A 13,526-nucleotide genomic window follows, 5' to 3' on the forward strand; every position below is an offset into this window, starting at 1 on the left:
ATAAAAACATGCAAAAAATCTTTGGATGTTCTGTTCTTATAAAAAACGTGTATCCGGACAAAAATGCTGATGAGTGTCTTCAAACATTTTTGAGGCTTTTTTAAACTGTACTCGATTGAACTCTTTTAGATCACTTTCTCATTATAGGATGAGGGTATTGAGAAGATTACTAGAGTTCCTCTTCATTGTGACATGTGTGGATATGGGATATGGGTGGATGAACCCAAACAAAGAAGAGCGAAAAGGACATTGTGAATTTGACAAGTATGATTTGGATGATGAAAGAATTGAAATCCGTAAGACTTTTCTTGTTTTTCACATATAAATTCAAACTGTTTCGAAGCTTCTTTTTATCAGCAAAATAAATTCAAACGAATTCTTTTGTATCTCAATGTTTCCTGATATCGATTATGAAATCAACTCATTAAAAATATGATTCACACCAGCCTTCCCCGATACTCTTGCAGAATAAATAAATCATGAAAATGTAGAAAAGAATATTAGAATAATTATCATTTTATGACATTTTGGCAAAATCAATCATGCAATAGGTAAGGTTTGATTCTATTTTCTAGGAAACATTCCAAGTATTACTGCAAGAGTTCCAACAGCATCCTTGGCTGATTCTTTGGGTTCATTATCCCCTGAAGCCATGAAAAAGTTGGGAATCGACCCAGAAAAGTGGATAAAATTTTCAGTAGCCGTTAAAGACGCAGCCGAAAAGGCATCCATGGCGGCTCATCCAATCTTGAAACCAGTTCTTAATCAAATTGTCAGTGGATTAGGGTTGAAAAACACCCATCGTAATCCTGCAGCTATAATAAAAAGCGTTAACAGAGCTTCCCATAAGATTATCATTGCTGCTAATAAGAGGTTTAGTCATCTAAAAGATTATGTGGATCAAACAGATCGGAAAATCTTGAAACAGAACATGGAAAACCATTACCTTGGACAACAAGAAAATTGGGCAAATTGTTTACTAAGAAAATCACTCTGGGATTCGAACAAATGTCAAAAAGATGTAGAACAAGATGTTAATGGCTTGAAAAACTTCTTCGTGAACAAAAGGATGTACACCTTATATCCAAGGAAAAAGATGAGTGTCGAAGATATCAAATTTTTGGAAACACAACTTCCCGTAACTAGAACCTGGGCTGTATTCCATCTTCAAATCATTGCTGTTTTACTTCGTACTTTGGAGAAAATGAAAAAGGATTCCAAGCGAGCTCACAAGAAAAAATACTACCGTAATCAGTATACACTTTACAAAGATAAGTTGCGTACTAACGGTCAATTCTATATGGGATACATGGAATGGGCGTTGAAAAAGATTCGGAAAGCTCGCATCGTTGAAAACCAATTTGACGAGGAGCCACAATGTACAGAATTTGAGGACGAATTTGGTTGGAAGACGTATGGACAATGTTTGGAACATTCACAAATAAATTGCACATTCAAACCAACAAAGTTCAGCCACAAATTCTGCGACTTGGATATCACTATGTCATGTTCAGCCGGAGAATGCGTTTGTAAAGTTTGTACGGGTGTTTTTGCTTTTTGTAACACCGACACCGTGAAAACAAAGGGTTTTCACACTCAAGTAACCTCTCATATCAAAGATATAATGGATGAAATTTCACAGAAATATATTGAAGATTTGAAACCACGTTTTAATGCTTATTGGAAGAGAGAGGTTGGAAGACATATCAGTATCTTGAAAAATATCTTTGACAGTCCAAAATTAAATCTGGAAAGAGGTATAATACCTTTTGTTTCTTCCTTTTCTTAATTTTTTCTTTTGTTTAGTAAACCATTGTTTCTCAAATGTTTTTCTCATTGTTTTATTCACTATCGGTTAGTCTTCAAAAAACAGTGCCAATACTGTCATCAAATTCAGAGCTTGCAAAAATTAGTTACACTAAGGTTTATTGTGCGCGCAGCGCGTTTCGTTTGTTAAAATGTACGCGCTGTCTACTAAAATGGTCCCTATAAGACTAAACATTTTTCGAATTCGAGTTTTTCATGAATAACTACATGACACCGCCAATTCTCGTGTCCTCGGATTGCTCGGCTTTCAGTGCTAAATCCTCACATTGCTACTTTTTGTAAAATAAGCGCCTTTAGAAGAAGTTGTTACATTGCTAATCTTTCCTAAAACTTTAAATACTCTCTCCTTAATCAATACACCTTTCCCGAATTGTTATTTACGCTTTTTGACTTTTTTTGTCTTAATGTTTGGATATTTAAGGCCGGCGTAAACGAATCTAACATTTCATCCAACATTATTGTTGGATCAAATGTTGGGTTCATTTGCGCAAGTCATAAAATTGCAACTTTTTAAGAAGATGGTTGGAAATCATGTTGGATGAAGTTTGATCCGCGTCAAATTTTCCTCCAAAATTTTTTAATGAGATTGACGTCACTTTTATGTTGGTTTCAATGTTGGATGCATTTGCGTAATCATGTTGGATGGAAATGTTTGACGTTTTTGCGCAAATGACTTTTCATGCAACTTTTCGAATTTTTCCACGTGACTTTTCGTCCAACATTTCGTCCAACAATGAATTTGAAATGTTGGATCAAATGTTGGATTCATTTGCGCCGGCCTTAAAGGCACTTCCGATTTTTGAGTTAATTTGATTTGAAATTTAGGAATACAAATAAATAGCTTTCAATATGGTTTGAAGACTTTCGAAAAATACCAAACAATTCGGGAAAGGTGTATTTAATGACCCGAGTCTGGGTCAATAGTCTTTTTGGTGAATGCCTTTGCAATGCAAACAGAGTGGAGGAAGAAGACAGCTCTGGAGTGTGCGCAGTCCCTTTTATAATTATTCTTTTCTGATTTTTAGGGAAATCGGGTAGTAGAGATGCTATTGAAGATAATGAAGATGATTTTGGCGATGGTTTATTTGATGATGTTAACGAACAGAGCGGTAGCGGTGAAGAAGAGATTGGGGAGGAGGCAAAGGGTAATGAAGATATCGGAGATAATGTTATTAGTGAAACACGTGGAAAGACAGATGCTGATAAATTCAAAAATGTACCTGAAGAGGTTAGAAAACATAATTTTGTTGTCACTAAAAGTCGTTAAAATTTTCAAATCAACGTATGGAATATGAAATAATTCGCCATAATGTAATATACTGTAACATACTGTAATGTCTAAGATACTTAGATTATTGTCAAGCTTTCGGTGGTTTGTATTATCAAGGGGTTCCACCGCCCTTCCATAATTTTTGATCTGAGGTGTTATGGACATAAAAAAAAATTGGTACAAATGATTTCTACCATGATAAGAACTCATATAAAACCTTCGAGTTAATCAAGTGTTGACGTAGTCACAAAGTTTTACATAATTACCGCTGACCAGTGAAAAAGAAACCTTCACTAATATCGCAATTATTTCTTGTTTTGACATCATCAAAATTTTCGAAAAAAAATCAATAATTTTTGAGACATACTATTGATACTTTAAACCTGATACAGTAGTTGTAAGTTTTTAAGATTCTTAAGGGTTTTAGCCGGATTTTATGACATGTTTGCCAAATAAGTCACTAATTCTGATTTAGTGGGTTTATAATTGTAAAATCGTGTGTACATGCTACAAAAAAAGAAGATCATATTTTAAAGTCAAAAATTTCAGAGCGGCAATTAAATTTTCAGCCAGCCATTACCAAAAGAACGCCAGGGTGGTTGAAAATAAGTGATAGTTATCGCACGGTACAGAGTAGAATATGGGATATAATTTCAGATTTCAGATTTTTCGTCATATTTCGTCATAAAATATAGAAAACTCTGAACGAGAAAAATATATCCAATATTGCACGAGTAAAAAAGTGCGATAACTGGTTTATCGTCAACTTGAAAAATATCAACAAAGTCTTCCCTCTCCGATATTTGTGTCTCACTTCCTGTATCTTGGTGAAATCAACATCAAAACATCCGAACCTTCAAAAGTGATCCGAATGGTCATTAAAATATCAAAACATTCCTTTGACAACTTTACCCAGCCGGCACACAACGTCAAAACAACGTCAAAAAAACGTCCATTTGACATTCATAACGTCCAAATAACGTTAATTGAACGTTAAAGCAACGTTGTGTGCCAGCTGGGTAGTAAGTATCGAGAGTAAAAAAGAAAATATTCCTAAGAATAATTCCGGGATAAGATACAAAAGTAAGTACAAAGTATAATCTCTCGCTTATCAGACCCCTTTTTTAAACGCAGTTTTGTATTTGTACGGTACAATACGAAATACAGCATTTGTGTACGCGTTTTTTTCAACCAATTAGATTGCTCATATTTTTCATGTTGATGATAACCCCTAATAAAAATAGGGTTATAAATCATTGTTAACCGTAAAGTATCGCGTACTTTTTTATCATTGCAGGTGAAGGAAAGAATTCGTGAAATGGCGAAGATGGAGAAAGAAAGTGAAGAACAGGATGATGAAATATTACAAGGAGTGACTGGTAAAGAAACATTCACCGAATATCTCAGAAAAGTCGATCAAAATGTCAAAACTCGTTACAAGAATAAAAACCAGATACAAAAGCAGTACCGCCTTATATCTCATTTCACAATTTTTAATAAGAATTTTTCTCAAAATACATTTAATACAAATTTTAATCTACATTAATTTTATTTTTCAAAATGATGGTGAAATCTTTATATTTGCTATTTTTTAAAACTTTTCCGATCAAGAATCGAAAGACATTTAATACCATATTGATCAACAATATATATTTTCCAATCCCTGAAACACCTCTTGTCATAAGACCCAGTGGCAACTTGAGCGAACAATCGAGTTATGGAGGTTCGAGTAGTGGAGGTTTTCGTAAAAGAGTTTATTAGGAAATTTTCACGGTGCCAACGAATTCGTTCAAGTTAAGGAGACGTTCCAGTAATAGAGGTTCGAGTTACGGAGACGTTCCAGTAATAGAGATTCGAGTTATGGAGACTCTATACTGTATACCATTACCAGCTGATAACTTCAAATAAAAGAGTACGAAAGAGATTCCGAATAGTGAATTCATTATCATAATTTTGATCAGAAAATTGACAACGAATTGATGTTTGATAAAATATCTATATTTCGAGCATAACTTCACTCATCTTTCAGGATTGTAAAATGTAAAATTACAAAGTTGCTACTTATGTGAAAAATTGGGAAAAAAAAAAAAAAAAAAAAAAAAAATGCGCTAATTGAAGGCTATTAAAATTGTAAAATGGTTAAAAGACAAGGTCGTAATAAAAAGTAGTTAAAAAAGGTATAATTCTCTAGAGGCTTTTAGGACGTTGTTTAAAATAGGTTTCAGTCTTTTGATATGTAAAGCTTCTTTGTATAGAAGTGATGACCAATTATTACCGACAACACTCTGGTTACGTATCCCTTACGCTGGCCCGACAGGAGAACAACTTGTTTCTGCATTAAAAAGAAAATTAAAGTTTTGTCTCAAGAAAGACACTAATATCAAGTTTCGAGTAATCTATTCAACACACAAAATTGGCTTCTACACCAACATGAAAGACCCAACACCCTTGAAGTTCAAGTCGAACATTGTTTATCGATTTATCTGCCCTGGTTGTCGTGCCTCTTATGTCGGCAAAACGGAGAGGAATTTATTCACGCGATGCTCAGAACATGCTACAAAGAAGGAGAGTGCAGTTCTCGAACATTTGAAGGAGTGCTCTGAAGTCAAGTTTATAATTACCCTCCTGACGCTTAGTATTGAAAAGCCTAATTTTCGCTCCATCTACATAAATCTCGTAAATGATAATACGTCAGTAATTGATTCCAGTGATAATTGGTCATCACTTCTATACAAAGAAGCTTTACATATCAAAAGACTGAAACCTATTTTAAACAACGGCCTAAAAGCCTCTAGAGAATTATACCTTTTTTAACTACTTTTTATTACGACCTTGTCTTTTAACCATTTTACATTTTAATAGCCTTCAATTAGCGCTTTTTTTTTTTTTCCCAATTTTTCACATAAGTAGCAACTTTGTAATTTTACATTTTACAATCCTGAAAGATGAGTGAAGTTATGCTCGAAATATAGATATTTTATCAAACATCAATTCGTTGTCAATTTTCTGATCAAGATTATGATAATGAATTCACTATTCGGAATCTCTTTCGTACTCTTCTATACTGTATGTATGCAGAATTCAGTTCAGTCAGACCAGTTTGAAGCATTCTGGGTAATCAAAAGTTTTAGCCCCGTTTTGACGTAAAGACTCGTTCCTTCGCACCAAAAAGAAATTATTTTTGTAAAATGAAAAATAAGCACCAGTAGTTGTATTCCCCAATAAAAATTTAATTATGCTAAACTTCATCCAAACTAGGCCTCGAATACGACAATATATATACAGTTTCCAGGCTGCCCAAAGTTTTATAACAGGTAATAAAAAAAACAAAATAAAACACAGACACACAAACGCATTACCAAAAATTTATCTTCTCAAATTGACAATGGTGAAACTTCAGTTACACGCTTTTTTTATAAGAAAAGACTTTATAAGAATAACCATATTAATAACCAAATTAAGAATATCGTAAGAATATCACCATCATGGAAGTAGGCAACAAAATCTAAGAATGCTATTTTTAAAACATTTTATCATTAAATTGCCAACTATTTTCCAGCTATGCTAAATAAATTAATTTTAACTATAAATTGCCAGTATTTCCCCAGTAAAGCTCAAAGTTTTCAAAAAAAAATGCTATTTTTTGCTTCAGGTGTGTATTTCTTGTTAAATTTTGGTTGAAATTCGACCCTAACCTAAGAAAGTACCCTAGGAATATTTTAGGATGATTTTGCCAAAAAAGTAGAATATCCATGATGAAATGAAATAACACCATTCTTATAAAAAAAGCGTGTATTTTGCAGCAGGATTATTTAGGCAATGGTTAACTTATTTGGTAAAAAGATGTTAAAAAGAATCGAATAAACTTACAGGTGTGGTGGTTGTTGTTGTGGTTGGTGTGGTGGTTGTTATTGTGGTTGTCGTAGTTGTTGCAGGGGTGGTTGTAGTCGTTGTAGGGGTGGTTGTAGTAGTTGTAGGGGTGGTTGTAGTAGTTTCTGAAAGACAAAAATAAAAATGTTGAAAAATCTTGGAACGAGTAGTGATATCTTTAAATGACTAGATTATTACTTATTATTTGTTAACTTTTTGAGGAAGTATGGCAAATATAATTGGGAAGATTTTTTTGACTAATAGAGGGACAAAACTGCAGGCAAAACTGCATCGTGAGATCAAAACTTGAAAAATGTGTCAAAGCAAAAGAAAATGATCAATACCAATGGAAACCCCTTTAAAGCCTACAAAAAAATATGCCCTCTATCTGAAAATTTAGGTGGAATTTGAGGCTGCAAATATTGTGTTCAAAGTACACTGTCCATGGTTTTCTTCCCTAGCAGTGATATTTTGTAGGTAGAAACAAGTATTAAGTTGTTGTAAGCAGATTTGAAAGAATTGCGTAGATTCAAAATACTTCTTTGCACGAATTTGTAATATTCTTTGCGCAGTTTATGTAATTTTCGAGCTGCCCTTTTTTTTACTTTAATACCAACTTGATTCTCAATGGTATTTTTTATGTCCTTTAGTTCTAGGTCAGGGTTGTAACCGCCTAGGAATCACTTGGCTATCGCGAATCTTACGAATACATGTGCTAAGTTTGGGTTTTACCTTATAGATATTGTAATAAATGAAGTGGATAAAGCTATGTTGAAAAAATGAGCGGTTGGTGAAGAATCATGATATTGATACTATTGAAACCTGTAAGATGTATTTTTTATTAGAAACCAATCAATAGCTCGTGATGCAGACTGTATTTCTTTTCGGCAATAGTTTATATCAAAGTTAACAAGGTGTGAGGAATGATGTTGGCGTTTTAATTTTTTATAAGCATCGATTTTTTATTAGAAATCAATCAATAAATCAACCAATTTTCCTTAAATCACGAGTTATTGATGAGTTTCTTATAAAGTTGATGCTTATAAGAAATGAATATGCTCATCTTAAATAGAATTCCTTGATTGCTTTGAAATAACCAATCGGCAAAAGCCAATTTTCATTGATCACATTTTATTGATATGTTTCTTATTAAGTTGATGCTTATAAGAAATAAATATGCTCATCTTGAGCATTAGCATCATCTCCATTTTTACTCACCAGAACCATCAACCCCGGGTAGGGGGGCAGTCAGGCAAATTGACAGACGGGTATGTGCGGCGGTTAAGGGTATGTTTTTCAAAATATCAGAAATGCACTGTAAGGGTGGACTTTTGATAAATGCACTGTAAGGGTGGAAATTTCAGCAAATCTGGGAAAAATTGCAAATCTTTGCTCGAAAATGTAAATTTTTTTGCTCTAAAAGAGTTTAAAATTTGAAAAAATGCACTGTAAGGGTATGAATTTCACCGATTTTTTCCTGCACTGTAAGGGTGCGATTCTAAAAGCCAATTTTTTCGCCGCACATACCGTCAGTTGGTAAACCTACTGCCCCCCCCCGGGCCATCAACCCTTCTATCACTCTCATCACAGCCATCCTCATCAGCTTTAGATTCATTAGGATCATGAGCAATTGTTACAGTGTTTTTAAATGTTTTATCCATGATTAAATTATCAATAAAGAATGTGGAGCAAACATTCAAAGAGTGCACAATACAGCTGTAGTGCTTCATAAATATGTATTTTCCAAAAATCAAAATGTTAAAAACATTTATAACTAAAAGTTTAATGCACTTGCGTACAATCATCAGATGTGACCTTGAGAATTCTACAGTTTTACTACCTTTGTCTTTTTTAACCCTATTAGCCCCAAGCTTTTTTGACTTTTGTATCCCCAGGGGGGGGTAGAATCTACCACCCTCGATTATTTTCGATCTAGAAGAGCTATGGCCATGAAATTTGGTACAGACGTTCTCCATCATGATACAATTTTCCAGGAAGAAAAAAAAAATTGATGACGTCATGCAAAAACTGATGACGTCATCACAAAATTTCGACCTTTCGGAAAAAAGCTCAAATATATGGTTTACAAAAATGTCTATTACAGTTGAACCAATAAAGATATTTCAATTCTGTTTGAAGATTCTGAAAGGTAAAAGACTGTTCTTTAACATAACTGCCGGTTTTGCAATTTCCAAGAAGAGTTTTTCTTAAAATCTATGCTGAAGATGAGTAAAATTTTCAAAATTTGATGACGTCATAAATGATGACGTCATCATTTTCAAAAATTTTCTTTAGATTTTTTAAATTTGTATTATCAATGCCTATCACGTGTCAAAATTTGAAAATGATTGAATAAATAGTTTAGAAGTTATCAGCACTTTAAAATTTTGAGTTTTAATTGATTTTAGCTGGGTTTTATGTCATGTTTCACAATAAAGTCATAAAACACTGTTTTTAGACACATCTGATGATTGTACGCAAGTGCATGAAACTTTTAGTTATATTTTAACATTTTAATTTTTGGAAAATACATATTCATGATTAAATTAGAAAATTTTTTAAAAAAAGTCTTTTTTTCAGAAATGCCTGCGACTGCGAAGAAAAAAATAAATTCCAAATCACAAAATTGCACAGGGAAGTATCACATTTCTGAACAGCTCGAAAATTACAAAACTGCAAGGGATATTGCAAATCTGCGCAGCTATTACAAATCTTCAAAAATGTTGGATGTTTTTATAAAAAACGTGTACTTTGCTATCTTTCTAATCGTATGATACACGGATGAGTCCTTGGAAGGACGAATAAAAACGTGTATGTGGGTAGCTAAACGTATGATAATTTAATAAAAATTCAAGAATAAATAATGCAATGTTTACCTTGATAAACTGGCAGGTAGATTATATTTCGTGGTTGTCCATCAAATTGAATTCTTATCGACGTATCTTTGTTTCAATTAAAATCATATAAATAAGGTTTAAAAAAAAGCTAGTAACGAACGAAGGAACGAAGGAACGAAGGAACGAAGGAACGAAGGAACGAAGGAACGAAGGAACGAACGAAGGAACGAAGGAACGAAGGAACGAAGGAACGAAGGAACGAACGAACGAAGGAACGAAGGAACGAAGGAACGAAGGAACGAAGGAACGAACAAAGGTTAATTTCTAGGACCTCCACCGGGGTAGGTCCAAAAATTTATAAGAGAATTTAATGGGGGTTGCAGGAATTTTTCTAAGCACTTTGAGCTGGGGCCGTTTTTGTAAATTTAGATTGAATTTCTAATAATACCTGAATACCTGAAATCTTAGATTGAGTATTTTTGCCGGTATATGGACATAAAAAAGTGCTTAGAAATATCCCTGGGGTTGTATATAGTTAAATCCAATTGGATCTTATCAGGATGTAAGAAACGTATCTTTTAGAGACAAAAGAACAGAAAGATTTTGCACTTGGGCTCCTGAGATTTCTACACAAAGGATAAGGCAAACTTCTTTCGCTTATTTTTGAGTCTCCCATCAGGTCTATCCGTGCATTGGACTTCCAATAAAGGGAACTCTTTGATGAAAATAACATACCGACAGCTTGCATCCTCCATCTTGTATATAGCAAACTGTGAACTTCGGAATACAAACGTTCGTGGACATTAGGTGCATATTTGTTAGGACCAAAATAAACATAAGTGGTAGCTTGTGTTTGCGATTCAGCATACCAAGTAATCTGAAAGATAAATGTGTGTTAGAATTAAAATAATGATTTCTGAAAAACAGAATTATATTTAATATTTTTAACTCAAATGAAATTTTTGGAGATTCAGGTTTTCGCAAAGAAAATCACAGTTTTCTAAAATGAGAATTTAAATATCTTATCGCCAGATTTTATTTGTTTTTAGAATAGTTTTAGCCTACTTTTAGCGTCATCAGAATTACTAAAAAGCAAAGTACTAATCTACAATCAGACAAGATCTAAAATACATTTCGCTTTAAGAATGCACTATTTTTGCAATACCATGGCTATACTTTCAAAAGGAATTACTCCAACTACACTCAGGGTGGCCACTCAAAAAAACAAGTCAAATTCCAGGACTTTTCAAGGACTTTTCCAGGATGTTTTTAAACTTTTCCAGGACTTTTTATCCTAAAAGAAAAGCATTTTCTCTCGGAACTGAGCTATGTATGTGAAAAATATTAACGTAAAAATGAGGTGCAAAGCTTTTTCTAACTTGCTCCAAAGGAACGAAATAGAGAATGGGCCAATTTGATTTTAACCAAGAAGACAAGAAGCCCAGAGGGCATGAAGGCCCAGCGAATAAAAATATGAACTGAACAAGACTTAAGTAACAGAGAGGATTTGAACCTAAACTCGCCTATCTCTTATTAGCAACAATGAGAAATAAATCAAAATATTTTGTTTTGTTCCTAGCACGTGAACAACTGAACTGTTCACTGAACTGTTCACATGATAGAGAAATGTAAAAACAACTTTTTTTGCAGAATGCTAATGAAAGGCCCACTATGCTAAAGCTAACTGGGCCAATAAAGAAGATTTGCATAGACAATCACATAGCTTTAAAAAGAATCTTACAAATTGTCTTACTTGTTGAGAATATTTTTAGGCGACAAAGATTTTGTAAAGTGAGAGTTAACCGTACATTACTCTTGTATTTTTGTTTTTAAAGTAACCAATACGGATTTCGAATTACTTTTCGAGCGAAAAAAATAGGGTTATATGTTTTAAATTGCATACAGCTAATTGGTCATGAGGCGCACGGTTAGATTACCATTCGAAACTGCAAGATTGTCAAAAAAAATTGCAAAACTAGATTTCAAAAAAATTACCAAAATCTTATTGCGAGCAAAGCGAGCATGAAAAATTTTAAAAATTATTTCACCAAAATTGATTTCAGGGCGCAGTTTAAGACGCACAAAGTCCAACTTTTAATAACATTTAACAAAAAAGTTTTGGCGCCCCTTTCCCTTTCTCCCCCCAAAAAGCCAATTTAAACAATTTTAGTGGTGCATCATCGTTTTCATCAACAATTGGAAAATATCACTTTTTTAGAAACAGAAACATAGGATTATCTCTTTGAAACGCAACAAGATAATATTTTCGAAGATAGGACGTGATATTCTGAAAAACTTCAATGGGTGTATTCATAAAGCTGGTGTTTTATAAGTGTCTCATAGGAACCAGTTTTTAGACGATAATGCTTTTGGCTTTTAGCCAAACTACTCTTGGGTACCTAATAAGTGTACCCCTCGCTAATTAATTTTTTGAAAAATTTTCCACCCATGACATTCTTATTCCACCCCACCTCCTGCTAATTAAGTTTTGGGAAAATGTTTTTGATAGTTCCCTCTTTTGCCCTAATTCTTCTGTATTAGCCTGCTTTTCCAAAGTTTTCCACCCAGGGCATTTTAATTCCAACCTCCCTGATTAGATTTTGAGATTTTTTCCAACCGCTTAATTCCAAACCCCGTCCATTGGTACCCGAGAGTATGCCATTATGTTTGATGATTTTAACAATATTTATGACTTCTGTAAACACAGATATTAGAATACAGAAAATAAAAGCAATAGATATCTGATCAGAATACAAATTCCTTCACGCTTGATCGCTTATAGAGAAAGGTTAAATTCCAGGACTAACAAGGAAAAATATTCCAGGACTTTTCCAGGACTTTAATCAATTTTCTGACTTTCCAGGACGCTTTTCCAGGACTAAAACAAAATCCAGGACTTTCAAGGACTTTCCAGGACTTTCCAGGACTAGTGGCCACCCAACATGGTTTCCAAACGGCAATAACTTCCAGCGGAAAGTCCGTGGAAGCCCAAGAACTCGACTTTATATGAAAAAAGTACTTGTACAATAAGAATAATCACGACCAGTTCCAGAGGCCCTTGTGCCTAGAACTTTGTTACATTATAAAGATAAACTGTAAATTTAAATGAGAATGTTTCATAGAGGTCAATAGATCTGAGAAATATACTTCTATAATAACAATAAGAATAATAGTAATAAAAAAGACACTTGAAATTTGAAGCAAATGAAAAAAAATGAAACAGCCGTAATGACGGCCGGCTGCTAACTCCGGTAATTGTCATGGGTCAGTCTTTCTTAATATATTTAATATAAAAGAGTACATCCTAGTAAGTATCCGGAAAGATTGGGAAATCGAACCCGACTATCGCAATTGATTGAATTTTAGGCACAATTACAAACGGAAAAACACTGATTTTAAAACTGTCCCTGTCGTTGTAAGAGCTACTTACGTCACACATGTCATCAACGATCGGAACTGGTACGGGCGTAACAATGAAAAGTTGCTTTTTATCACCATACCAAACACTTCTAATCACCGTATGTCCTCCCCATGCCACGAGATGCCGGTTACTTTCAATCCGTTTTTCACGTAAAAGTAATGGTTGTTTTCCAATCGGCAATCGTTGGTATATACTTTCATAATCATACTTTGGGTGTGGTAAGAGAGAGGGGAACATTTTTATGCGCATTTGCGTATACCCAACTGTCAAAATCGGGTCACTGTAAAAAAGAAAACACGAT

At 33.8% G+C, this 13,526-nt stretch overlaps 2 protein-coding genes across 2 annotated transcripts in view; one reads left to right on the forward strand and one right to left on the reverse strand.

The window, feature by feature from the left end:
- The window catches only part of LOC136811290 (polycystin family receptor for egg jelly-like), a 79,209-nt gene that overhangs the window by 58,019 nt on the left and 7,664 nt on the right, over positions 1–13,526 (reverse strand). Inside the window, exons 9-12 of the mRNA XM_067067909.1 lie at positions 13,235–13,505; positions 10,540–10,681; positions 9,844–9,909; positions 6,968–7,092 (exon numbers count right to left, since the gene is read on the reverse strand). Of these exons, the coding sequence (XP_066924010.1) occupies positions 6,968–7,092; positions 9,844–9,909; positions 10,540–10,681; positions 13,235–13,505 (604 nt within the window). The remainder of the gene's footprint in view (positions 1–6,967; positions 7,093–9,843; positions 9,910–10,539; positions 10,682–13,234; positions 13,506–13,526) is intronic.
- On the forward strand, positions 127–4,732 carry LOC136811274 (uncharacterized). Its single transcript, XM_067067892.1, has 4 exons — positions 127–296; positions 576–1,757; positions 2,853–3,055; positions 4,395–4,732. The coding sequence occupies exons 1-4, from the start codon at positions 149–151 to the stop codon at positions 4,641–4,643; spliced, it is 1,782 nt and encodes a 593-aa protein (XP_066923993.1). The 5' UTR covers positions 127–148; the 3' UTR covers positions 4,644–4,732.

This window comes from Clytia hemisphaerica, unplaced genomic scaffold (genome assembly GCF_902728285.1).
Source record: "Clytia hemisphaerica strain Z4C2 unplaced genomic scaffold, Clytia hemisphaerica genome assembly, whole genome shotgun sequence".
Classification (NCBI taxonomy): Eukaryota; Metazoa; Cnidaria; class Hydrozoa; order Leptothecata; family Clytiidae; genus Clytia; species Clytia hemisphaerica.

What these genes read in the sequence shown, in the direction of transcription:
- LOC136811274 (XM_067067892.1), top strand. Translation starts at nt 149, where the DNA reads ATGAGGGTATTGAGAAGATTACTAGAGTTCCTCTTCATTGTGACATGT. An exon ending in TGATGAAAGAATTGAAATCC is followed by an intron (nt 297 to 575) that starts GTAAGACTTTTC and finishes TCTATTTTCTAG; the next exon opens with GAAACATTCCAAGTATTACT. An exon ending in AAAATTAAATCTGGAAAGAG is followed by an intron (nt 1,758 to 2,852) that starts GTATAATACCTT and finishes TCTGATTTTTAG; the next exon opens with GGAAATCGGGTAGTAGAGAT.